Source organism: Pocillopora verrucosa, chromosome 2, assembly GCF_036669915.1.
Source record: "Pocillopora verrucosa isolate sample1 chromosome 2, ASM3666991v2, whole genome shotgun sequence".
NCBI lineage: Eukaryota > Metazoa > Cnidaria > Anthozoa > Scleractinia > Pocilloporidae > Pocillopora > Pocillopora verrucosa.
Genome location: NC_089313.1, coordinates 5,576,747 through 5,601,896, shown reverse-complemented (window position 1 = coordinate 5,601,896; position 25,150 = coordinate 5,576,747). Strand labels below are relative to the sequence as shown.

The 25,150-nt window shown below is 40.1% G+C and overlaps 3 protein-coding genes across 8 annotated transcripts; 1 reads left to right on the top strand and 2 right to left on the bottom strand.

Annotated features, from left to right (window-relative positions):
* Window positions 1–493: 493 nt before the first annotated feature.
* Window positions 494–7,082, bottom strand: LOC131786023 (uncharacterized). 6 transcript variants are annotated; one of them, XM_066162479.1, is made up of 11 exons: window positions 5,959–6,995; window positions 5,078–5,312; window positions 4,832–4,940; window positions 4,369–4,472; window positions 4,039–4,154; window positions 3,804–3,877; window positions 3,058–3,332; window positions 2,811–2,959; window positions 2,659–2,731; window positions 1,677–1,763; window positions 494–629 (listed from the first exon to the last, which is right to left on the bottom strand). In XM_066162479.1, exons 1-10 carry the CDS (start codon window positions 6,430–6,432, stop codon window positions 1,708–1,710), a joined length of 1,665 nt encoding a protein of 554 aa, XP_066018576.1. In that variant the 5' UTR covers window positions 6,433–6,995; the 3' UTR covers window positions 494–629; window positions 1,677–1,707. The 6 variants fall into 6 exon arrangements, with proteins under 6 accessions (XP_066018576.1, XP_066018578.1, XP_066018573.1 ...); XM_066162481.1 differs by having other exon boundaries at window positions 1,677–1,760; XM_066162476.1 differs by having other exon boundaries at window positions 2,659–2,726.
* A 5,835-nt stretch (window positions 7,083–12,917) lies between these two features.
* On the top strand, window positions 12,918–13,679 carry LOC136279021 (uncharacterized). The gene is made up of 2 exons (XM_066162360.1): window positions 12,918–13,246; window positions 13,364–13,679. Exons 1-2 carry the CDS (start codon window positions 12,918–12,920, stop codon window positions 13,677–13,679), a joined length of 645 nt encoding a protein of 214 aa, XP_066018457.1.
* A 2,557-nt stretch (window positions 13,680–16,236) lies between these two features.
* Window positions 16,237–23,367, bottom strand: LOC131778830 (ATP-binding cassette sub-family C member 4-like). The gene is made up of 6 exons (XM_066162664.1): window positions 22,837–23,367; window positions 21,953–22,335; window positions 19,988–21,336; window positions 18,874–19,444; window positions 17,359–17,495; window positions 16,237–17,087 (listed from the first exon to the last, which is right to left on the bottom strand). Exons 1-6 carry the CDS (start codon window positions 23,365–23,367, stop codon window positions 16,237–16,239), a joined length of 3,822 nt encoding a protein of 1,273 aa, XP_066018761.1.
* Window positions 23,368–25,150: the final 1,783 nt, after the last annotated feature.

Here is a 25,150-nt window from a genome sequence, read left to right as displayed (position 1 = left end):
ATTTTAATTGACCCATCTGAGCTTCAACCAATCAGTGAAAAGGAACTAATACTAGGACAGGGTTCATATGGCTGGTGCATTTTAAAATCTCTCAAAAGATTAAACGTTCTTGTGGTAGAAAAACAATGTCTGATGCAAAGCACTAAAGAGATGGTAAAGGAGGCACAAATCATGTAGACTCTCACACACAAAAACATTCCTGCAATAATAGGAATCCAGCTTGAAAGAGAGCCTATATCTCTAGTGATGGAGTTCAAAGGGGAAGAAAATACATCCGCAACAGTCAGTATACTATTTTATTGCATTGGATTAGGGAAAGTCACACTACAGTAAATTAAAAACAAAAAAAATTTATCACAAAAACAGTTCCAGCAGCACAGAAAGGCCACAATGTTGGATGGATGGCCAGGTATACAATTGGAAAATAAATTGCAAAATGTGTACCAGCATGTCTGTGTTAATCCCATATGATGAAGTACGAGTTGTTTTCAGTAACTCAGTGTCAAATTTTATGGTATAGTTTTCTGTAATGATAACTAATTATCATCATATTGGCTTTCCATTGTTAGACATTAATGCCAATTTCTTGACCAATTGGAAGTAAAACCAAGTATAACTTGTTTGCATATCTAAAAGTAAATAAACAAAGTTAAAACTGGGTGGGTTGCTTTCTGAGTTCTTAGAAATAAGTGCACACTATCTTAACTCTGGTGTAATTTTGAATAACAGAACCCTGAAGAATAGCCCTTACTAACAGACCTGGTGCATGACACAGTAGTTTGGGTGTGTTTCTATCTGACCAAATGATAGGCTTTGACCTGGTTTGAGACTTATCCATGTCAATGGTACTGTCCATCTAGTCTGTAAACATAGTACTTTTAAATGAATTCAGTAGACTTATTCATTTGATCATTATCATCTGCCACACAACTGTGTTCCCTATTACATTAGTGTTCACTGTGAGATCTAGAATGACATAAATGTAGGCAAAAATGGTATAATAAATTATTTGAGCCTAAGCCTTCTTGTAGTTGAAATATTGGGAAAGAAAGGAAGAAGAAAATAATCAAGAATAGAAGAATTAGGCATATGCAAGATAAAATTCTGTTTCCATTGTTACTTTAGCAAATCAGTATTCCTGTTGTGAAGATGTCACATCTTTTATCAACAGGACTGCCAAGATGACTCATCTTTTTGCCAGTTTCTGTTTGCTATTGTAACAATAACTCTTGCAGTCCACTGGCAAAGGCCAAAAATTAACTTAGGAATAAAACAAGGATGCTGTGGCTCAAAAAACTTTGTATTAGGACACTGCCTGCTGGAACCTAAGAGTCAGCATTTAGGCTTTGAGTTTAAGCAGAGACTTTTCCCTTTTTCTAAAATTTATGATCTATTTGCAAGCATTTTCACAAGCCAAAGCCAAAGCCTTCTCTTAAAATTAATGATTGAAAAACCAAGGTATGTTAGTTATATTTTCTTTCAATTATTAAATTTTATTGTGGCAACTTCACCTTCACCTAACTTCTTCGCGCCAAGTGGCACAGAAGGCCTCATCCCTGAAACATTTTTGTATATTCATCTCTCATCTCGTACCTATCCTGTGTATCCGTGTATGTAAGCTATGTTCGCGCTAAAAATCTAAAGGTGGGAGGATAACCATAACTCCACTGACTCACCTCTACAAGTTAACATTTCTCACAGTTCCTCTCATATTAGATAAGTCGTGCTGATTAGACATGCTCGAAATGTAAAAGTGCAGCCTACTAAATAAGATCATTGAAAGAGTGTAAAAATACAAAAATGCTGGGTTATACTGCACTTTTGGGTGTGCCACCTTAAAGTACAGCCTACTAAATAAGATCATTGAAAGAGTGTAAAAATACAAAAATGCTGGGTTATACTGCACTTTTGGGTGTGCCACCTTAAAGTGCAGCCTACTAAATAAGATCATTGAAAGAGTGTAAAAATACAAAAATGCTGGGTTATACTGCACTTTTGGGTGTGCCACCTAAAAGTGCAGCCTACTAAATAAGACCATTGAAAGAGTGTAAAAATACAAAAATGCTGGGTTATACTGCACTTTTGGGTGTGCCACCTTAAAGTGCAGCCTACTAAATAAGATCATTGAAAGAGTGTAAAAATACAAAAATGCTGGGTTATACTGCACTTTTGGGTGTGCCACCTTAAAGTCCAGCCTACTAAATAAGATCATTGAAAGAGTGTAAAAATACAAAAATGCTGGGTTATACTGCACTTTTGGGTGTGCCACCTTAAAGTACAGCCTACTAAATAAGATCATTGAAAGAGTGTAAAAATACAAAAATGCTGGGTTATACTGCACTTTTGGGTGTGCCACCTTAAAGTACAGCCTACTAAATAAGATCTTTGAAAGAGTGTAAAAATACAAAAATGCTGGGTTATACTGCACTTCTGGGTGTGCCACCTTAAAGTACAGCCTACTAAATAAGATCATTGAAAGAGTGTAAAAATACAAAAATGCTGGGTTATACTGCACTTTTGGGTGTGCCACCTCAAAGTACAGCCTACTAAATAAGATCTTTGAAAGACCTTTTGCAAGAAAGAAACTCTAAGTTCATGGATCTCCTAGGAAAGGTAACTAGTGCATAGTGTGAAATTGAAAAGGAAGCAAGTACTTACAAATGGTGCCCATTTTGATAGCGCTCTCCGATGAAACATCTGGGCGCTGCACAACATAAACCACACCTCTAAACTTAAAGAACAATAAACATGAACTGTTGAACCACAAGTGAAGGTACTTGCCAATGCCACATCTGCTATCAAAGACTTACATCAATACGGGACTGACAAAATGTAACACGGTTAAGAATGAAATTCTTGGCAGTGTTTACATCCATGTAGGAGAGCTTTAACTTGTCCAGTGGAAGGGAGAGTCCCACAATCTCTTCAAGGTTTTGAAGAATTTCAAATTCTGTTGGACCTGAAATGTGTTTATCACAATGAGAAAAATAATAGATACCCACAAAGCAAATCAATTTTAAAATACACACAAAGCCAGTAATTCAACCACTCACGCACCTGACATAGAGCTCACATGAATGTTCTGTTTTGAAATGGCAGACTCCTGACCACTCTTCTTCTTAACAGAAATTCTATCACCATGAAAAGACTCTGGGCCAAAGCACTTCAGGGCTTGATTGGCTTCTGGAAGTGAACCAATCTTGTAGGCAATCAGACCAATGGACGCAAGCAACTGCTCAGTATTGCGCATCTCCATATGGAGAGCACACAACTGAATGCTAGTAAGCTCTTCATCAAGGAGAAAAAGGAGATCATCCCGAATTCCAGTTGATCTGCAAATACATGAATAACAATGATGCATTTACAATGTATTTATAAATAAAAAATTAATAGTCTCATGAAGACCATGGCAATAAATAAATGGGAATAACTCAATGAATCTTAAACTCAAGAAACAATGTTAAATAAAAATGACAATGATGATTTTCAAGTCTCAAGGGTATTTAGCCAAGCACAAGTGCTCTTGACTAATAATTAAACAAAAAGAGACAACCCAAAATCAATGAAGTCAAATGTTGGTTTTCCATTAAAGGGAAAAACTAGAGTGCCTGGATAAAAAATCTCTCAGAGGAGATTAGAGAGCCAACAAATCATACTGTGCTTTGTCTAGGAACAGATCCAGATTGGTGGAAGGTGGCTGCTCTCACCAATGCATCAACTCTGATACCCAAAAGGCCACAAGCACTTCCTAAGTAAGCCTGTTCATTAAGTAATGATCATGAAAGGCTAAACTAAAAATATACCTGCCTATGTTACACTTGCTTCGTAGGCATTCCAGGCAGGTTTCATCTGGGGCTACATCATGACATTTGCAACCCTAATGGGGAATGGAATTATCTCAAATTAAATTAATATTATCTTACAAAATTTTGTGGTTGCATTATTAGTGAAGACTGCAGCTTGTGTATTGCAACTGATGAACTTCAACAACTAAAAAAATCCTTATACATCCACATGTACACCAACACAAATACTAACCCTGATTGCATTGCATATAAAGCAAAATTCCACATTTACCCCACGACCACCAAGTTGAAAATCAAGATCCCCTTTCTTTACCAAAAGAAGGATCAGTGCTTTGTAGTCCAATGAAACTAAGATATGACAAAAAACAACAATAATAAAGAATTATGATGACATACATGTAGAAAAATAACTTATTGTTTAAAATATTGGTCAGCTACACTGATAATGGAAAAAAAACCCTCAAGTTTCAAAAAAAGAAAGTCAGCATCCCCCCCTCCCTTAAAAGATCAGGGTTGTTCTTGCAAACAACCTTTATGCGATAAACTGGCAGAAACATCTTACCATCAAATTCTACATTGAACTTAATGCCATCAACAAAAATTCCTTGGTTCTTGATAATTCTCTTTTGATCATTTACATCCTTTAAAAGTACCTTCAGGCTTTCCCTATCAAAATAACATTAGGCATAAAGACAATCAATGAAACTTGTTATTTATTGAGCTTGTGTTGGGGTAAGGTTCTTATATTGCAAAAGGGTTTGTAGTTTTTTTTTTCTTTCTGTCTAATTATGTGTGGGTATTTTTTTGTTGTGTGTGTGTGTTACATTTGTCAGATCTTGGAGCCACTGGAAAGCCAACATTACAACAATGAAAACTGTCATATATAGTCTACAAAACTACAGGCTTTCAGTAAGGAAAGCTTAAATGGAAAAGTGTCTATACTGTGGGTGGTAAACAGTTCATAACCATGCCAAGCAAAGGAGAAAAAGTATTTTGGTAACATAGAATAGAAATTGATGATGAACCTGTTTTCTTTACAATTGGCAATGGCCAGTGGGTAAACAGACTTTGCACTCTGTATGCTGTATACAGGATTAAGACGGGAAACCAGACCTACCAACACCTGATTTCTCCCTGATCATAAAAAAATAATAATAGAAACAGTTATTCATTCACATTCATGGGACCAAAATTATACACAGCTACACATTTACTCTGAGTTTGTTCTATAGTTTATAACAGCATACTTAAACCTGACAGTCTGTATTTACCACAAAAGGGTCTTCCATCTATCTTGATCAGAAGTTTGAGAGTTGGTGAGCACACCTTATGCAGTCTTTGCTCACAAACAATCAGCTCCAAAACAGGATACAAATCCACCTGATAACCTTGTAAAGGAGTTGGCACCTTTTTCACATCCATGTATTCTTTACAAACTCCAAAGATCACTTTTTTGGCAGCCTTCATTTGATTAAGATTTAACAATATTGGTGTGTCAGAGGATTTCTAAAATGGATACCAAAGAAAGAGAGCAAAACAAAAATTAAAAACAACAAAATTAACATGGAAAACACATTGATAACTGAGGGTTAAAAAATCAGCCATTATCATTGTAATAATAAATAATAATAAGACTTTCACTTCTTGAATCACTTTCAAGCATTTAATTTGTTACTATAGCACTGCTTCCAAGTTGGGATAAATCTGAGTGCAGACATGTCCTTTACAAAAGAAGGAGCCCTTCTGAGAGATCAACACTATGCAATGCTGCCCCTCCACCCTTGAAATTAATGATAGACGCCATCCTAAAGTTGTGCTAAGCTGGCAACAATTTCTCAGTCTCAAAAACTCTTCAGGGCAGTTTTCGGTGTCAATGGTCTTTCTACATCTTAGAGGCAGAGAAGCCAAAATTCTAAAACTTTTAAAGCCTTTTTACCACCGATCCTACTGTATCTTAAAACGGAAATTTTCATGAGCGACTAAACTTCAAGCAAATAATGACAATTTGTCAAAAAAAAAAGGCTTTTTGAAAAGAGCGAATGTGACTGTTAGGAACTTCCCTTGAGGCTGGTTATTGATTTGTGATAGCGGTCGCCATAAAGTAGGCAAAACATTTAGCCTTGTAACATTGATTACTAAGAATAAACCTTACCCCTGTCCTTCCAAGTTTGGTGATATTGATTACGGCTTGCCAAGTATTACCAGATATCCTTGCCTTGGTCTTGAAATATAGTAACACCCAATCTGGAACTCGCAGGCTTTCCACGTATAAAGAAAACGTTTCATCACCAACAAGCTCTTCCACCGTCCTTTTAACTCCTTTCTTCAGGGCCACATCCTCCACAATCTCATTTACGATAGCTTTCGCCTCAGGATCACCAAAAGCACACATGCTGGAAAGCACCGTTGACAAATTTTCCCGGCTCCTTTCACAGATGCCTTGTACATCTTGGAGAACGCGGCTCCCCCTCTTTTTAATAAGGAAAGTCTTTTCTGGGGTCTCCAAATCATTTCTTTCACAAATCTCCTTAAGATTTGGGGAACTAAGACTGCCACTGCTTGGAGGAGTCAAATGAACCGGGACAGGCGTTTCTTTCGTCTTAGGAGTGTTGAATTGAGGAGGCATTGAAAGGCGCCGAGCTGCACGTGGTCGCTCGCAATTCACGTCCACGTCGTCGCCGTCTCCTTTAAGGGAACTAAAAGCCAAGCCATTCAGAAATTCTTTCACTTTATAAATCGCGGCGGATCCTCGTTCTTCAGAACTTGTTTTCTTCCTCAGAATAGCCGATACAAGCCCAAAAGACGAGCAAACAACTTCGAATGCACTTGAACTTTTCTTGTTGACGAAAGGGCGCCCATCAAGAAGCCGAAGTTTGCCCCTTTCAACTCTGCAGAAATCTTCAGGAAAAGTTTTCACGATCGGCGATCGCTTTAAATATTGTAAGGGAATTATTCCACAAATTTCAGTTGTGAGCACGTACCAGTAACTCTGATCGCTTAATCCCTAACTGACCACGCGAGAGAAGGTCGAAAAACCTTTCCTCGGCGCCATTTTGAGGGGAATATCTGGAAAATCTTCATGCACATCGGAAACTACATGCACTGAAAAGCAATCTGGGAAAAAAAACCAAACATTGTCCAGATCCAACCGGAAGAGGCGCTAACGATACTAACCATGCAAACGCTGACATAAATATCTCATATTTAATGGTATTAAATCACCTACGGAGCTTGATATGTACTTACAGTGCAGACGATTTGCGTCCCCTCATGAATGCCCGGCAGTCAGAGATTTTCTCAAAAGTGCCACTAAATGGTTCCTTGAAACCTCTAAAGAGAATCAGAGTGTTTGTTTAGAAATGTCATGCGATTCTAAAAATTAACTTGGTTTTTAGTAGACAAATTCTCCGAGCAAGTGAAAAAGCTAACATCAATGCTCTTTCAATTTTTTGGCGGTTTAATTAAGCTCTTGGTAATTACATGATCAAGGTCCATTCAAATCTGTCTGCCGCCGTTGACGACCGTTGTAGTGTGAGCGGAAAACATTCGTTCCTTTTTTTTTTGGCCAGAAATGATTTGGAAATTTCTGGATATTTTTTCCAATGAAGAATGGACCGCAGCATAACTTTAATTAATGGTTCATAACGAAATTTTCGGCTTCAGTTCTTATCTGAATAGTCCCGCGCCATAGATTCTTTCGTTCTAATAAGTTTGACAAATCATTCATTAAAAGTCTGAAGTCCTGCTCAAAGTTTTCTAAGACTATAGTAAACTGGACCTAAATTTCAATCACACGAAACTTGACTTGCACTGATTCTGGACTCCCCCGCATAAAAATTATTTAAAACAAAAACGTTCCTCAAAAGTGACATCACCCTCTAGACCTATCACTGCTTTCCGTGGGAGCGATTATAACTCACCCTCCCCTTTTCCTAAGGTTTCCCTGTCATACCGTAGATGTCATTGTACTCCCTTTTGCTGGGATGCACTTTGAGAGTGAAGTGTATTCAATTTATAAACACAGAAACCAAGCACCTTGAAGACCCGTAACTTTAAGCGCTAATTCATCCCTTTGATAAATGCGTGCGACGATAATTTCATCATGACGAGGGCTCTTCACTAAACAAAATGTTGATAATGATGATAAATTTATCATGTTATTTGTTCACGAAACAAGCATCAAAATGCAGCTTGTATGCTTCCCTAAAGTCTTGCTGCAGTAAATTCGTAATTTAAGATACCGGGTCGAACCGGTATTTAGTGGTTACCTACGGGGAATAACGGGTTTACCGTTGGAAAACGACAAAAAAACTCCATGTTTTGTTATAATAGACCACTTTGTTCGCAAAAACTTGCCCAAAAATTCTACTAACATTGAGTCTGGGAGATAAACGTGGATTTACCAACGAGGAATAACGGGTTTACTGATTAAAATAGGTTGACCGTTGGAAAACGACAAAAAAACGCCATGTTTTTTCATAATAGACCACTTTGTTTAAAAAACTCACCCAAAAATTCTACTAAAATTGACTCTGGGAGATGAACGTGGAATTAAAAGGAGTATTCTGAAGGTGAAGGCGCTGTCGTCCACAAAATGATCACTGTAAATTACTTCGTGGTTTTGCTAAAGTGTTGGGAACTATACGATACGTTAATTATTCTTAGTTTGATTTACATTTATATGTGTTTTTCTTCGCTCTGACGAAGGGCTAAAACTCAGAACTTTACTTTAGAATCTCTTTTAGACGGCCAATTAATAAAAACATGGCTTACCGTTGATAAGGATACGTAAAGCTTTGCTCTTCAACCTTGCCTCTTACATAAAGGTTCGCTTGCCGGCCATTGCGGCGACATTGGTTTGAGGAAATGAAGAGGAACGATGCTACAGAAAACTCCGTTAGGAAAATAATGTGTATCAAACTCTTACAGAATAAGCCTCCGATTCAACATGCTCTCGCTCAGTCGTCAGGACAACGAAGTGTGTGACACTAGGCTCGCTGTTCGTAAGGGGTGTAAGGGTGTGGTGGTAAGGGGTGGGGGGGGGGCTCCTGGAGCCTTTCAACTCCTCTTTGATGTAAAATGTTCGGGAGAAACTGTGATAGCGGAGCTCGCAGCGCGCGAAAGGTAGCCCCATAGTTATACAAAATAGTAGTAACCCATCAAGCCGAAAAATGTTTGGACTTGACACTGTTCGAGTGTCCGTATCAATGAAACACATCACAGCTGATGTTATATTACGCAACCTCATCAAATTTCCCACTACCTACTAGGTGTTCCGTTGACCTCTATCAGACGTTGAAAATAGCAGACCTCGAAAACACTTACCTCGAAAACGTAGTCTATATATTACTCGAAAAGCCCTATGGCTCTTCCTGCTGCTCTTGAGTAAACAATTTTCTTTGTATTTTTCCCTTTTTGTGTTTTTCCAATACTTTCATGCGAGCCGTTGGATGGGCAAATGTCGCAGACAGTGACTTAATTTTCAATAATATTGGTTTTCGTTATTAATGGGAACCTGCTTAACAAGACGACATTTCCTGTGTGTATTTGTCAACAAAATTGTCACAAAAATGCCTCAAAAGGATAAAAATAGTATTCTGAACGTAGTTTCAGGTGGTTTTTGTGGTTTTAGGGTGATGTAGGTGGTTTTAGATGGATCTAGGTCATTCCATGTTTTAATAACGACCTCTCAAGACGACGAAATGCCCGGCAGTCAGAATTTTTCACAGAATTTCCACCAAAATTAAGGTTCTTTCAAACTTCGTAGGAATATCAGATGATTGCTCAGAATTGTTAAGCGATTCCAAAAATTATCTTGCTCTTCTAGTGGACAAATTCTTCGAGCTTGTAATATTGTTCGGTTGTCAACGCTTCTGATCAGATTGCCGGGCACGGCCACGTAAACGCTAAATGCCCGGCAGTCAGAGATTTTCTCCAAAGTTCCACTAAATGGTTCCTTGAAACCTCTAAAGAGAATCAGAGTGTTTGTTTAAAAATGTCATGCAATTCTAAAAATTAACTGGTTTTTTAGTAGACAAATTCTACTTTAATTAATGGTTCATAACGAAATTTTCGGCTTCAGTTGTTATCTGAATAGTCCCGCGCCATACATTTTTTCGTTCTAATAAGTTTGACAAATCGTTCATTAAAAGTCTGAAGTCCTGCTCAAAGTTTTCTAGCAGTATAGTAAACTGGACCTTAATTTCAATCGCACTAAACTTGACTTGCGCTGATTCTGGACTGCCCCGCATAAAAATTATTTAAAACAAAAACGTTCCTCAAAAGTGACATCACCCTCTAGACTTATCACTGCTTTCCGGGGGAGCGATTATAACTCACCCTCCCCTTTTCCTAAGGTTTCCCTGTCATACTGTAGATGTCATTGTACTCCCTTTTGTTGGGATGCACTTTGAGAGTGAAGTGTATTCAATTTATAAACACAGAAACCAAGCACTTTGAGACCCGTAACTTTAAGCGCTAATCTATCATTTGATAAATGCGTGCGACGATAATTTTCATCCTGACGAGGGCTCCTCAACCAAATGTTGATGATAATAAACTTATCATGTTATCTGTTCACAAAACAGGCATCAAAATGCAGCTTGTCTACATCCATAAAACCTTGGCGCAGTAAATTCGCAATTTAAGATACCGAGTAGAACCATCATTTAGTGGTTATCCATGGGGAATAACGGGTTTACCGCTCGAAACAGGTTTACCGCTTGATAACGACAAAAAACGCCATGTTTTGTCATAATAGACCACTTTGTTTAAAAAAACTCACCCAAAAATTCTACTAAAATTGACTCTGGGAGATAAACGTGGACTTAAAAGTAGTATTCTGAAGGTGAAGGTGAAGGCGCTGTCGTCCACAAAATGATCACTGTAAATTACTTCGTGGTTTTGCTAGAGTGTTGGGAACTGTACGATACGTTAATTATTCTTAATTTGATTTACATTTATATGTGATTTTCTCACTCTGACGAAGGGTTAAAACTCAGAACGTTACTTTAGAATCTCTTTTAGACGGCTAATTAGTAAAAACATGGCTTACCGTTGATGAGGATACGTAAAGCTTTGCTCTTCAACCTTGCCTCTTGCATAAAGATTCGCTTGCCGGCCATTGCGGCGACATTGGTTTGAGGAAATGAAGAGGAACGATCCTACAGAAAACTCCGTCAGGAAAATAATGTGTATCAAACTCTTACAGAATAAGCTTCCGATTCAACGTGCTAAATGTGTGACACAAAGTTCGCTGTTCGTAAGAGGTGAGGGGGTGTGGTAGGGTAAGGGGGGGGGGAGGGGGGGCTTCCGGAGCTTTTGAACTCCTCTTTGACACAGCGCGTGCAGCGTAGCCCCATAGTTATACAAAATAGTAGTAACCCATAGCCGAAAAAAGTTCGATTTGACACTGTACGGGCCTCCGCACAAGGTGCTACTTTTAGCATGCGCGGTTAACTGCATTGCAGGCACTATCTTAGCCATTACGTTATGGAAGGGAGAAGGAGAAAGTAATGCGCAGGCGCGATTGTGTGCGTTAATAGGATACCCCGCTAGTGCCAGGAGACAACAGTACATCCCAATGAAGTGCTCATACTCCACTGCCGATACTAAGCGCAGCGCACTGCGCGCACACTGTTTGGCATTACGAGGATGCGTAAGCAAATAATTAGCAACATGCGTTTGAGCGGGAGATCAAAATAGCTGAGGTTGTATTTGAACAGTAATTCTCAGTATTTTGCAGCTTTTACTTAGCTCGCGAAGCAACACACCGGCAGAACTAAAGCTTTTTCAACCGCAGGAAATTGTTATAATTCAAGTTCGTGGAGAAAGGGTTTCCAGAAAACAGACTGAAAAGGGGTCATCAACAAAGAGAAGCGAACCACGAAGGATCTGAGAAAGAAGAGGGGGTAAGTCGTGTCTTATCTGGCTTTTCCCTTACTCTAAGGCCCAGAAAAATTCAGACCTTGTTTTTCCCAATCTTCTTGTGATCTTATAAAGCATGATGCTCTGCTGTGATTAGTTGTTTTTTCGACTGCTCTGATTGGTGCATTTCGAACCTTCCTGTTTCACTCAGTGATTTACTCCCTCGGCGGTCCGCTGTCCCACGGCTCTCCTGTTGTTGTGTTTTTTGATCGTGGGCATCCACGCTTCTGGAATTTCGATTCCACTATCCCTGTTGATGTTGTCAGGGTGAATTCTTACATGAATTGCCTCTTTGACCCTGCGCATGTAGTAAGAAGGGTCACGATCGATAAACTTTATTTCGTTCCAGAGTGGCTTGTGTCCGGTGTTGTAGGCATGCTCTGAAACGGCGGCGGTCTCGGTACGGGCGGGTCGAATGTCTCGATCGTGCTCCTTAATTTTGTCTTGCATGGGTCTTCCAGTCTCTCCGATGTACACCTTGCCGCATTCACAAGGATAGGCAACAGCGAAGCTGTTCGGACAGACCTTTGACATAAGGTAAAACCGCAGTAGCTTTGAACTCGTTGGCGGGTTCGGCACTGTTGTTTGGTTTTCCGATCTCGGTAAGTTCCTGCAAAAAAGAAAAAAAGGATAATCATTAGAAACCAGAACAGATGACAGATGTTTTTTCCTCCTTGGAGATGACAGAGGGTTTTGTTACGAGACGTTTGGCGCGCTCGTAAAGGCACTTAACAATATCGCGTTTTACTGATCGAGGGTGGTGTGAATCATACGCTAAGTATTAATCGGTGTGCGTGGGCTTCCCGTATACGCTGGTGGTGAGGCGGCCGTCAGGTTCTCTTAAAACTGCGGTGTCCAGGAAGGCTGCTGATTGTATAGATGCTGTAAGAAGTCATTCACGTTTCCGTGATCCAGGATGGTAAAGGTATCGTCCACGTAGCCTGGCTACACGTGGATACAGGCGGCTGTGTCACCGGTTGTTACACCGTATGTTGACAAAACTAACTGGGTTATTAATTTATCTTCTAGGTCCCTTAGCGATGCCGAGAAAGCCCTACTGAAGAAAGGACTGAACTTCACCGTAACTCCTGCGAATATTCCTGCCACAGAGATCATCATGTTAGAAGAGCTGTTAACGGTATCCTTCAACAGGCAGAACCACCAGAGGCTAACATCACGAAGGAGATGCGAGATACACTTAAAAGTCTGAAAGAAGACGCGTCCATCATGGTTCTCCCAGTACAGAAAGGGCGCGCTAGCGTAGTCATGGATACCGACACCTACCGAGCTAAGATGTCTACGCTTATTGAGAACGGACCGTATCAGCTCCTCAATAAAGATCCGACAGACTGTCTGACTTGCAAGTTGTCGGAAAAGCTGCTTACCTTGAAGCGAAGCGGATATCTATCAGACGCCGTTTGCAACAAGATCAGACCCCGACACAAACAGCCGCCCAGAATCAACGGTTTACCGAAGATTCATAAGGCCGATGTACTGCTAAGACCTATTGTGTCGTGCGTAAACACCTTTGCATATGATTTATCCGCTTACCTAACCAACATCTTGTCTCCTTTAACAGGAAACTCAGAGTAAACGGTAACCAATTCAGCTCGCTTCGTATCCACCGTCAGCAATGAGACGAACCTAGACAACGAGATCATGGTATCTTTCGACGTAGAGTCGCTGTTTACCAACGTTCCTATCGACGCCGCTGTACAAGCCGCACTGCAGAAACTCGAGAATGGCCCTTGCTTTGCAGACCGCACCACGCTAACGCCTGCACAGATCGCTGACCTTTTGACCTTCGTATTGAGATCCACGTACTTCCAGTATAACGGATTGATTTACGAGCAAAAAGACAACGCCACCATGGAGAGTCCGGTTTCCGCTGTTTTCATCCATGTAAAGAGATATTACACATTTCTTAAACTAAAATCTGAATCATGACGTCAACTTAACTTCAATGAGTTTGAAACTTCATTGTACATAAGAACACTTTACTGAAGTATGTCACATTTATTTGCTGTCTTCCTGGTACATATGATTACATAACCCTTTAACTTTCAAGATTTCATTAGTAATTCTCTTTACTGTCTGCCATACAATTTATGTGATGTTAGGTTGGAGAATTTGGATTTGGATCAACCAATTCTCCCTAATTTATATTTTTCTTTTTTCTCATTAATAGTCTGCTTGATATTGTACTGATAGTGTAAGGAGAAATTCTGTCTTGGTCACTAGTGGGACTAAAACAGTTAAAATGGGGGATTTCATTATATTGTAATGATTAAAATTTTCTTATACTTTTAAAATTTAAATTAAAAAAATGTGAAGAGAATCTAATGTTGTGAAACAGTGGAAAAACCTGTTGCTGGTAGCCTATGTCTTTGATGTTTAAACGTTCATGGGAAACGATTTTCTTCGAAAGCGAGGATACAGAAATTTTCAAAGCTAATAGAAAAAAGCTCTTTGCAAGTAATGAAAAGCAAACTGACAATCACACCTTAATGTTAGACATGCTTTAGTCAAACATGTCAGTTGTGTGTACCTACCATTGTAGAGGTGTCTTTCATGAAAAATATTTTTTGGCGTGGCTGTTGTTCTTTGTCGATCTTTGTAGATCTTTGTAGCCGAAAAAGCTACTAAAGGCACTGAACTTCAATTTTTGTGTGCACAAGGCACCCTCCAAGGTGGAAGAGTAGATGACCGTAGAACGATGTTTACTAGGCACTTGCACTTACCACAATCACATATTCAAGCAAAACTCTAAAAATATAAAACTGATTACATGATGTCCCTTTACACCCCAACATCAGTATGCATATTCTCCATACTGTTCTCTATACATTTCCTGATGTGCTGGCAGGGAGAATTTGTTTAACAATTAAGAAGTTCTTCAGTTGAATTTCTTTCCCGCCATTTCAGTTTACTCACTGTCCTTATTATCGGCTCGATAGTGAAGATAATCTTTATAAGTGAGCTACGCACACGATTACGAGCAGTTTATCATTTGATCACTAAGTTTAGCTGTATGTAACCAAACCAGCAACTGCGAGAAAGAGTTGATTCAGTCACTGATCACGTGCTTTTTAACATTGCGTGTCTTTTACATTACCTAAGATATATTCACGCCCAAAATACTATTAACAATGATTCTGGGAGATAAACGTTAATTTAATTTTTGTTGAGAGATTTTTCTTAGTCTTAATCAAGTGCGTATTTAGACGAAAAACGAAACATAAATTCCGACGTTTCGGAGTGTTCATGACCCCTTCATCAAGGTCTAAATTGCTTAGGGTTATCCTAACCCTCACAAATATTTAAGATCATGCAAATTACAGCATTTAAAGCGATTTTGGCGCGAATAATTAACGTGAAAGATTAACATCAAAGGGTGCGAAGATTATGAAAATACTTTTGCCCGAATGGAGTCTGATTGCATGTTGAGATTTGGCTTTAAGGCTGTTATAAAAAGCATTTCGTACACTAAACCGTCAAATTTGTTTCTGCATTTCCTGAGCACTTCGATACACGAAAGCAGATAGTGCCACGTCACGCTTTATGGTTAATGCAATGCACATTTGAACTAAAAATTTACATGACAGGACGGAAAATGCGTGCACTGTAAGTACCTCCCGTTGTCCCATACAAAGCCTTAGAAAACTTTTCTAAGGCTTTGTATGGGACAACGGGAGGTACTTACAGTGCACGCGTTTTCCGTCCTGTCATGTTATTTGCTCGCGGCTTTCAGATGTAAATAATAGGTTATCTCGTAGACCTGCATCTCCTCTCATTCTATCCGCTTGTCCGAGAAGATCTAAATTTATACCCAACGTGAATCATGTTTATATGCTCACCCGAGGAGATCTAAATTTACACCCAAGGTAAATGTTGACATGACAACCTGTAACTCTGATATATGGCCCTAAATCTGGACATAGCTACGCTGCTAAACGGTTTCCTATTTCTGAATAAACTGCTATCTTGTTTCTTGAGTGCATTGCGTTGGGTGGTAAGCGGCGCACGTAAGTTGGTCCTAAGGCATCTACATTGGTTTTTTACATATGATCATCTGGGGGACAGACGGATAATTGACGTCCACATGAGAAAAATTTTGCTTTGTTTATCACATAAAACAAATGTAATCTACGCTATGGTGGGTCTGTTCATTAATAGATCACAGAGGACGTAATAAAGCAGTAGGAACATCAGTGACGCACTCGCCTGCGCCTAGTGTGCCGGTTTTTCTGTTCTTACCATAATATGACTTCAGACCCACGGGAAAATGGACGTTGCGTGACACCCCGAAACATGACAGCGAGAGAAATTTTAAAGATGCATTGGAGTCAAAACCGAGCAAAACATCAAATGTAATTATTTTCCAATGTGTAAAATTAGAGCTCTGGAGAAGATTATAATTTGTATAACTTCTAATGTTCTGCAGGACATGCGTGACAGTCGAAGTATTTCAACCTTAGAACGCTTATCACTTATTGTTCATTATTCAATCAAATTTGTCAAATCCTTTAAATTTTCCATCTTTCAAGACCAAAATCTTCTCACAGTCTTTTATCGTGTTCAAACGGTGGGCTATAGTGATGACAGTGGATTCCTTCAGTTTGTCCCGCACTACATTCCAAATCGTCTGCTCTGTGTCTGGGTCAACATGTGCAGTTGGCTCGTCCAAGACGACGATTTTACTTCGTTGTAGCAGCACACGAGCCAAGCAAATTAACTGCCGCTCTCCGACACTCAAATTAGCGCCATGTTCCAGCAGTTCGTGATCCAGCTTGGCGTCAAGCCTCCCGACAAAATCTTTCAGTTGCACATCCTCTAAAGCCTGCCATATTTCAGCGTCTTGAAACTTGTCTAAAACGTCGAGATTTTTCCTCAAAGATCCGCTAAAAAGAACAGGACTTTGGCCAAGAACCGAGATACCTCGTCGGGCTTCTTGGAGGTCTATCTCTTTAATTGGAACATCGTCGATGATTATCTCTCCATCACCATCAGGCATGCGCACGAGAGCTGCTACAAAAGATGACTTCCCAGCTCCCGTTCGGCCGGCCACTCCGATCTTTGCTCCTCCTTTGATGCTAAGATTGACGTTCTTCAGCACTTGAGGCCCCCCTGGATAGTGCGTCAATGACACATTTCTCAAAACAATACTTCCTCTCCGAGGCCAGTCTTTTGGGCGTGTTCGTTCTTCCTTGTATCCAGGCTCCCGGTCAAGTTTAGTGTAGGTAATAACTCGCTCAACTGACGTCATGTAGTTTTCCACTTCAGAGGTTTTTCTAACAGCGTATTGAGTCATGGTCAGAGTTTGGATGACGTAAACAAGAGCGAGACCAGCGTAAGCTGAAAAGAAAAATTCGAACTTAAGTCCATATACATATAACGAAAACTTTACAGAGCTAGGTTACCTAGCCTGGATAGTTTTCTTAGCACTTTAGCCATCCGAGTGACTCTCACGTTTCTGTCGTGTTTAAAAACCACCCTTTAATGACAGAGCACGTATATTCATACTAATTTTATTATTCAGCTGTTCATGCTGTGTTAATACACGATTATATAGATTCTTACTTTACATACAAAGACTCAAAATCGTTACTAAGAATCTTAAGCTTACCGGCATCTTGAGATACCAAGATTGCAGCCACAGCAACTGCACCGACTAACAAGGAAGCGTGACAATCCAAACGTGCACCGAGCCACCTACCGCTGGCCATCACCATAATGTACGCCTGATTATGAACATCTTGATATCTGAGGGGACGAGTTTTTATCATAACAAGTTTAATAATGAAGGGATTTTTCAATTGATTGATGACAAGAAAACCGAATGGTATCAACTTTGTATAACTTTAATAAGTGATTTTTTCAGCAAACTTGCGCAAAACCAACCGCTTATTGGTCGAACGCGTTTTACTGCGCTCCTTACCGCTTCCTTGTTAAAAAGTTAAGTCCTCTTTCACTACTTGTGATCTTTTCTTTTGTTTTCATTGGCTTGTTATCATTAAATTGTATTTTTTTAAGAAAATCACTCCAAAAAGACCTCAAAGAGATTACATTGGGTCTGAACACCGAAGTGAGACCAGAGTCCCCTTCGGCCTGACAATGTAACGGAGCCCTTCAACAAATTCCGCCCGACACCCTACTCCCATAAAAAGATGTTACTCTCCAAGAAACATCTGTAAGCTTCTAGCTAACTGTCCGAAAGATCATTTCCGGAACCAAATCTCATTCTTAGCTATTTTCCATCGCCCAGATAAAGTAAAAGCCGCTAGAGCCGAATTTGTTAACGATATGAAAACTTTTCCATTAAAAATGGTAAATTCTCCAAAAAAGCCAATTCTTGATTGTTCACTATCACAACTACATCTTGCATATTAAGTATATTAGTATATTTTCTGTTAAACTCATAATGGAGTCCAATTTGGTCAGTAATCACACGAGTGTATTAACAAAATTGGACGACTGCTAAGCGGGAGTCTGATTTTTTAACCACGAGTACTATTAAGGACAGAATTGAACGACATGACGTTGTCTTTAAAATTAATCAAAACTATGACAAAGTTAGAGAAAGAAACTAGACAACGATTATACGTTTTCATAAAAAATACTCAGCGAAATTCGCGACAACAGCGCGCGCATACGCTTACACGCAGGCATGTCTTGTCAACTGTCCTATTACACTGATTAATTACGAGCATGACACTTACACTGTCGGACCAGTGATAACCAATCACATTCGATAAATTTGTTAAAGTTTTGATTAATCGTGAAATTTCTGCGTTGCGCGATCCTAATGATTGACCGTCCATATTATGTGTCTGTTGAAATCCTATTAGAAGGTCGAAAACCACACAGAGCAATTACTGTAGTCTTACCACTAGTAATGCCCTTCGTGCTTCTTTCGGATAGCTTCGCTCCACGACCGTGCCTCGTATACGGAAAGGTCCACTTGCTGACCAGTGTCTCAGCACATACCAGATAGGATCACAAGAGACACGTGATACAATTTCGTGTATAGGCGGTAGATAAAAAATAAATACCTCATAGAAAATGAGCAATTATAACTCATTTGTGCCCTGTGCATTTATCGGCTCTGACACCACACACTGAATCAATGTCTCACACATACCTGTAAAGTGCATCCACAAAATCTGTCTGTCTTCCTCTCGTACGAATCGTGTCCAGTCCTATCAGGGTCTCCGAAAAATGAGCAAACACTGGGCTTCGGGATATCGACTCCAACCTCTTTAGTTCTCTGGCAGTCTTTAAGTAATAATTGGATAGAAAAACGACTAGCACGGAAATTGGAACAACAAGAAACATCAGCCAAACATTTGTGGAAACTATTACCAGAATTTGGGCAAATATCACCAAGAGCATCTGCATTGTCGTCAGGAATGTTTTGGGCAACATCTCATCTACGCAGCCAATATCATTGGAGAAGCGATTTAGGATTCTTCCCACTGGATTTGAATCAAAGAACAGGACAGGTGCTTGTAAAATGGCCACAAGCATTTTATCGTGAAGGCGCTCGGCGCACTTTAGACAAACATTCAAGAATCCATAAGCCCAAACGATGGTAAATGTGAAACACGCGCCAACCAAACAGGCGAAGACAGATAGATATGTCTTGTTCTTCTGATCCTCAGGGTTTAGCCTTGCAAGAAACGAGAGCCACAAGTCTGGAGCAGCTATGATGGCTGAAAGAAACATCATTGATATGTAGTGGTTGAAATGTATTTCTATATGATCATTCAGTTGAACATTGTAAGATTTATTGGGCCCAGAGACAACTCGCCTGGATTAGTTACTACTAAATCCTGGGAATGTTTTTGTAAACATCACAACGCCACAGAAAAAATGAAGCAGTCAACCATGTTACATATAAATGTTGTTAGAAAACTGCATTTGGTCTCATAAAGTTAGTTTGCAGAGCGATTTTTTTTTCTTGTAAACTTTTTTCAGGCGAGTGGAGACGAGTGCAAAGCAAACGCGAGGAGAAAAACACCACCTCTCCCTTTCGCGCGTGACTCGCCATTCTTCGCGCTTGCCTCGCGCTTGTACGAGTGAGTTATTAAGAACATGGTCAGAAATTTGTGCAGTGTCTCTTAACTCTACCATCTAATCTAAAAATAACGCGTATTGTTGGTAAAAAGCACAGTTATTGTGAAATGATTTACACGAAATAGAATAAAAGAAATTAGGGCCTGACACAAGGTAACTCACTCTAACAATAAGTTTACCTTGAGTAATGAGACTTAAACCAACCATTCCAGTTATCATCAAAGGATGTGCTCCACTTCTGAAATAGTCCCAATAAAGCTTGGATGTCACGACACCGATTGCCCGATCCTCCTTTGCTATCTCCAAACTCTTTGCTTCGTTGGGCAGGGGATGTATTATCTGGCACTTTTCATTATCATCTTGTTCCTTCTTATCCTCCCAGCAGAACGGCTCAGATGGATCCGTTTTGTCTTTCAGAGCTGCTTTATAGAGCGGGTCAACGGTTGAATTGATAACACCTTTTTCGTGCAGCTCAGTAAAGCGTCCCTTGTCGATGACACGCCCTTTGTACAACACAATCACTTGATCAGCATTTTCCATGTGCTGTTGCTGATGAGAGGCAAACAGAACGATTTTATCCCCTAGGAGATCTTTGATGCATTTGTTAAAGATGTGTTGTCCAACTTTAAGATCGACAGCACTCAGTGGATCATCCAATAGATAAAGATCTCCGTCAGCATAAACTGCACGAGCTAAACTTACTCTCGCCTGTTGCCCTCCACTCAGAACCTCGCCGCGTTCTCCAACAACTGTTTGATCACCATCAGGTAGCCGCTCAAAGTCTTCTTTCAGAGCACAGACGTCGATTATTCTTTCGAACTTGGACTCCTCGAAGGGCTGGCCAAAAAGAATGTTTTCTTTTATCGTTCCCGAGAACACCCAAGCAGTCTGAGGCAAGTAAATGACAGAACCTTGATAATCAATCGTCCCACTGGCGTTCGAAATTTCACCAGCGATCGCTGAGAGCAGAGTAGACTTACCACTTCCAACCGGGCCAGTGATGACTGTTAAACTATTTGAAGGTGCAAAGAAGTTGACACCCTCGAGAATAAATTTATCTTCACGATGCGTTTTTGCGTAGCTTAAATTTGACACACATAGTATAGTGGGCCCTATTTCTGTTGCTTCACGAGGGAGGGAAACTTTCTCCGTATTTTCCTTTTCTTTTTTAAAGTTACTACGACTTTGGTTACTTGAGGTACTTTTCGCTTTTTGTTGGGGCTCGTTGCTTTCATCACTCCCCGAGGCTTCTAACAGATTTTCCAAAAGAAGGAATTCTTCGATTCTTCCGAGCGAAACGTAGGCATCATACGTTACCATTAAACCATCTGTCATATTCAACATGCCACTCAATTTTATAACTCCCATAAACGACAGCAGCATAAAAATATTGGCAGGCGTGAGGGTCTGACCAGTAAGTACCATAGTAATTACTGACACCAGAGTGGCCAGTGGCGTTGCACTGTATAACAAGGCATCGATACTTGACTGAATGGTCGTCCTCTTCGAAATGACCCTGATTTCATTTCTGAAGATAGAAGGTTATCATAAGTTATGTGGGCATTCTGTCGAACCAGCTCGTTGTCAGAGTTCTCTCTAATTTGAAATATTAATGAGGTGAGCGAGCGGCAAGTGCACCCTTATAACAGCGTATAAAAAGTAATACTAACTTGAAGACAAGTTAGACTCGATGAGATGTTTTATAATAATGATCGACTATTATCTGAAGTAGAAGTGATATCCGCCCCCTTTCACCGACACTGAGGTAAAAACGATTACAATATTTTTGGGCGCAAATCCCGCGAAGGCTATTCGGAGTTTGAGTAGCTGATCATTATCAGAGTGCGTTTTTAACACTATCTACTCAGTATATACTGATATTTTTTAACTGACCGAACAGTCCTGCGGTTATGATATGGGTTACAAGAGACACTTATTTTTTGTGGAAAAAGGCATTCTTATTGGCTCATACAGCGGTCCGAAGACTTTTTTTTTGGAGGGGGGGCGGGGGGCATGTTTAAACTGTCTAGCTAATGAAGTGGCTATCTATTTCCGGGGTTTGAATAATCTGGGTCAACAATTACGGGAATGAATTAAGCTAGTTGTTGGAGCCTACTTCTTGATAAAGATGATAATAACCTTACCCTCTCACATGTTTTATCTTTCGTCTATATTCGTCCTCCCACGCATGCATTTTGACCGCGCGGATACCGGAAACTACTTGATTCATTAGGGAGATTCGCTCATCGGATACTGTAGCTGTGCGCAAGCGCAGCTTAGCATTAGCATAGGACAAGACGGCAAAGTATGGCATGAGAATACACATGAGGAACACACCCGTAACAGCCTGCCAACCAATCAAATTGTAGATAAGGAATATTGCCCCTGCATAAGCAGGAACTGCGAAAACGGCTGAGAAAAAAAACTTGACTGTCTCTTCTTCCATTCTTTTAACATCATTGGATATCAGATCGAATAATCGCCCTGCAGTGAACCTCAGTAACGTCTGCTTACTGAGTAGAAGCGTCTGAAAGAAAGTACAGGTTAAACATTAAAGAAGAAGTAGGTTCCATAAACCATCTGAGTTTAATCTCCTGCATAAAGATATCCATGAATGCGTTTCGAGACGAGAGTAACCAAACCTCTACCAAATTATCTTTAAATGTATAAAAAGAGCGACAACTCATTTTGAGTCTCGTTCAGAAGGGTGGTCGTATACGTTATGGTTTCTGTAGCCTACTTAACTGCAGAGTAAATAACTGTTTGTTTCTTCGATTCTTTTGTTGGTGAGCAGAATTGCTTGCTCTCGCAGAAGCAGCAACCAGCGATGATGTTTAAGAACCCTCTCCTTCTATGTCTCCATGGCATAAGCCGATTGCAGTCGATAAGATTTTTAGAAAAAATCATTCTATAGCGGATAGATACTAGTGTTCAAGTTTGTTCGGCTTATTTTGGGGTGTTAAGGGTATTTGAAAAATCGGTTTAGCCTTCGAAAAATGCATAGAATGCTCTTTAGGATCGTGCCTACCTTGTGGTACACCAGTCCCCTAAGGGCGCTTCCTATTTTGATCCCCAATATTTCACATCTGTAGTCTTGCTGGTGCACACCAAGACCACCGATCAAACCATTGAGACACATAGCTAACGCGCAGGTGTAGAGTTGATAATTATTCTCTTCCTCAGTTGACATAAGCTTAGAAACAAGATATCCGAGAAACAGTGGAAAGAGAAGGCGAGAAGTTGTACACAATATATTCCCCGTCAAAATGATGATAACATCTTTGGCAGAAAGCACATCAAACACGCTTTTCCAAAGTTTGGGCCTTTTCCCATTCATCTTGGAATGATGTTTCTCGCTTTCCCAGCTCTTTCGAAGCTTGTCGGTGACAAAACGGCCAGAGTTCTCGTCTGACAAGGGTAAAAAGTCATTTTGGTCCAAAGGTCTTTGACTGCCTTTTTTAAGGACTTCGTTCATCCAACGAAAAAAAAGTAAAGATACAAAACTGACTTTTTTATCTTCATCACCGGAGATTTTCATGTAACCGCTTTTTGGTGCCATCACTTGAGACCTACAAAATACATAGCCATTATTAGCATGTTCAACGCAATGACCAAATGCCTTTGCATGTTGTTCCAGGATTTCGGAACCAACTTGCCCTCTAAGAGTTGTAAACTTACATAAAATCCAATAAGTCACCGTGTTTTGTAGAACCTCATGACTTTTATATAGCCTAAAACAAATTATAACATAGCTAGTAAATTTTTCTAATCAAATTCAATTGCGCGAGCGTGCTTCATATTCCTATTGTGCACGCTCATGACGTCAGCAAACATCCCTCGAGAAAAAAATTTTCCTTCGGGTTGAAAATGTTATAAAACAATTGGTTCAATACGTCAGCTGCCCTTGTTTTTGTTTAAAATTTTGCGCGGGATATTTGCGCGTGGCCGGCCAAAATTGATCCCCTTGCTTGGGTGAGCCTGTTGAGTTCCAGGCTCCCTTTAGATAGAAACCGAATAACGGGGGAACATTATCTTGTAATTATTTGAGGAAGCGGCGTGGAACCAACTTTTCACTCCGAATGGAGTTTCTACAATTTTTGACCATCCCGATTTCCTTCGGGTCTCCTCTAAGCAAGAACTTGTCGCATACATGACAAACTATTACTCATAAAAATAAATCAAATTTTTTTTACTTTCATTTCACGTCCACTGGGGCGTAAAATAATTTTTCTCTCAAGTTGAAAATAACCGCATAATACTGTAAAACGCTTGCGTGATAGGTCGTGAATGAATTTATCAGTGTCTCGCGAAATGAAACAGTCAAAATTCTGGAGCCAACAAAGCGCGGTCTGCACGGTCTGCACGATCTGTATGGTCTGCACGGTCTGCACGATCTGTATGGTCTGCACGGTTGTGCGCTTACTCCGCAGCCCGACTTGAAGCAATTTCAGATGGTTAGGACCGTTCGGATTTCCCTGTAACACATCACCTCTGATGTTATTTTACGCAACCTTATCAAATTTCCGACTACCTGCTAGGTGTTCCGTTGACCTCTGTCCGACGTTGAAAAAAGCAGACCTCGAAAACATAGTCTATGTATTACTCGAAAAGCCTAAGGACTCTTGGTGTTGCTCCTGTGTAAACAATTTTCTTTGTGTTTTTCCCTCTTTGTGTTTTTCCTTCTTTGTATTTTTCCTATGGCTCATGCGAGCCATTGGATGGGCAAATGTCGCAGACAGTGGCCGAATTTATACTAGAGACGAGTTATCCGTCAGAGACGAATCATCCGTCTCAGACGGATAACTCGTCTAAATATAAATTCGGTACTAAGACGAATTATGGAGCAAAATTCGTCTCAGGCTGATCCGTCTGTCAGCACTTCTTCAAGACGTGCTAACAGACGGATAGCTCGTCTTAGACGGATCATCCGTCTCTAAATTTTTATCTAGACGGAAAACGAAGACGGTTTTTGACGAAGTTTCCATATGAGAGAGACTGGTTTCTATTCTCCAAGAATGAAATGAAATGTGTCTCGATTAACTCGAAGTCTTTTTTTAAACTGCGACTCCGACCAGTTTTGAAGGCCGTCCTCCCACCATTTCTTGTTTCTTATCTCATCTCTACTTCTTGTCTTCCTATCTTGAGCAAGATTAGCGAGAGAAAAGGGTAACATGAAGTTCATTAAGCTATTTTCTGGCTCAAACATGCGCTTGAAAGAGGATATTCTTCTCTGATATACCGCCATATCCAATGCTGTTCTTCTCGATTTCATCAACAAAGCTACGAGAGCCGCCATATTTAAGCTCTCGCCAGGCTTCCACTCGGCTCAACACCGAGACACC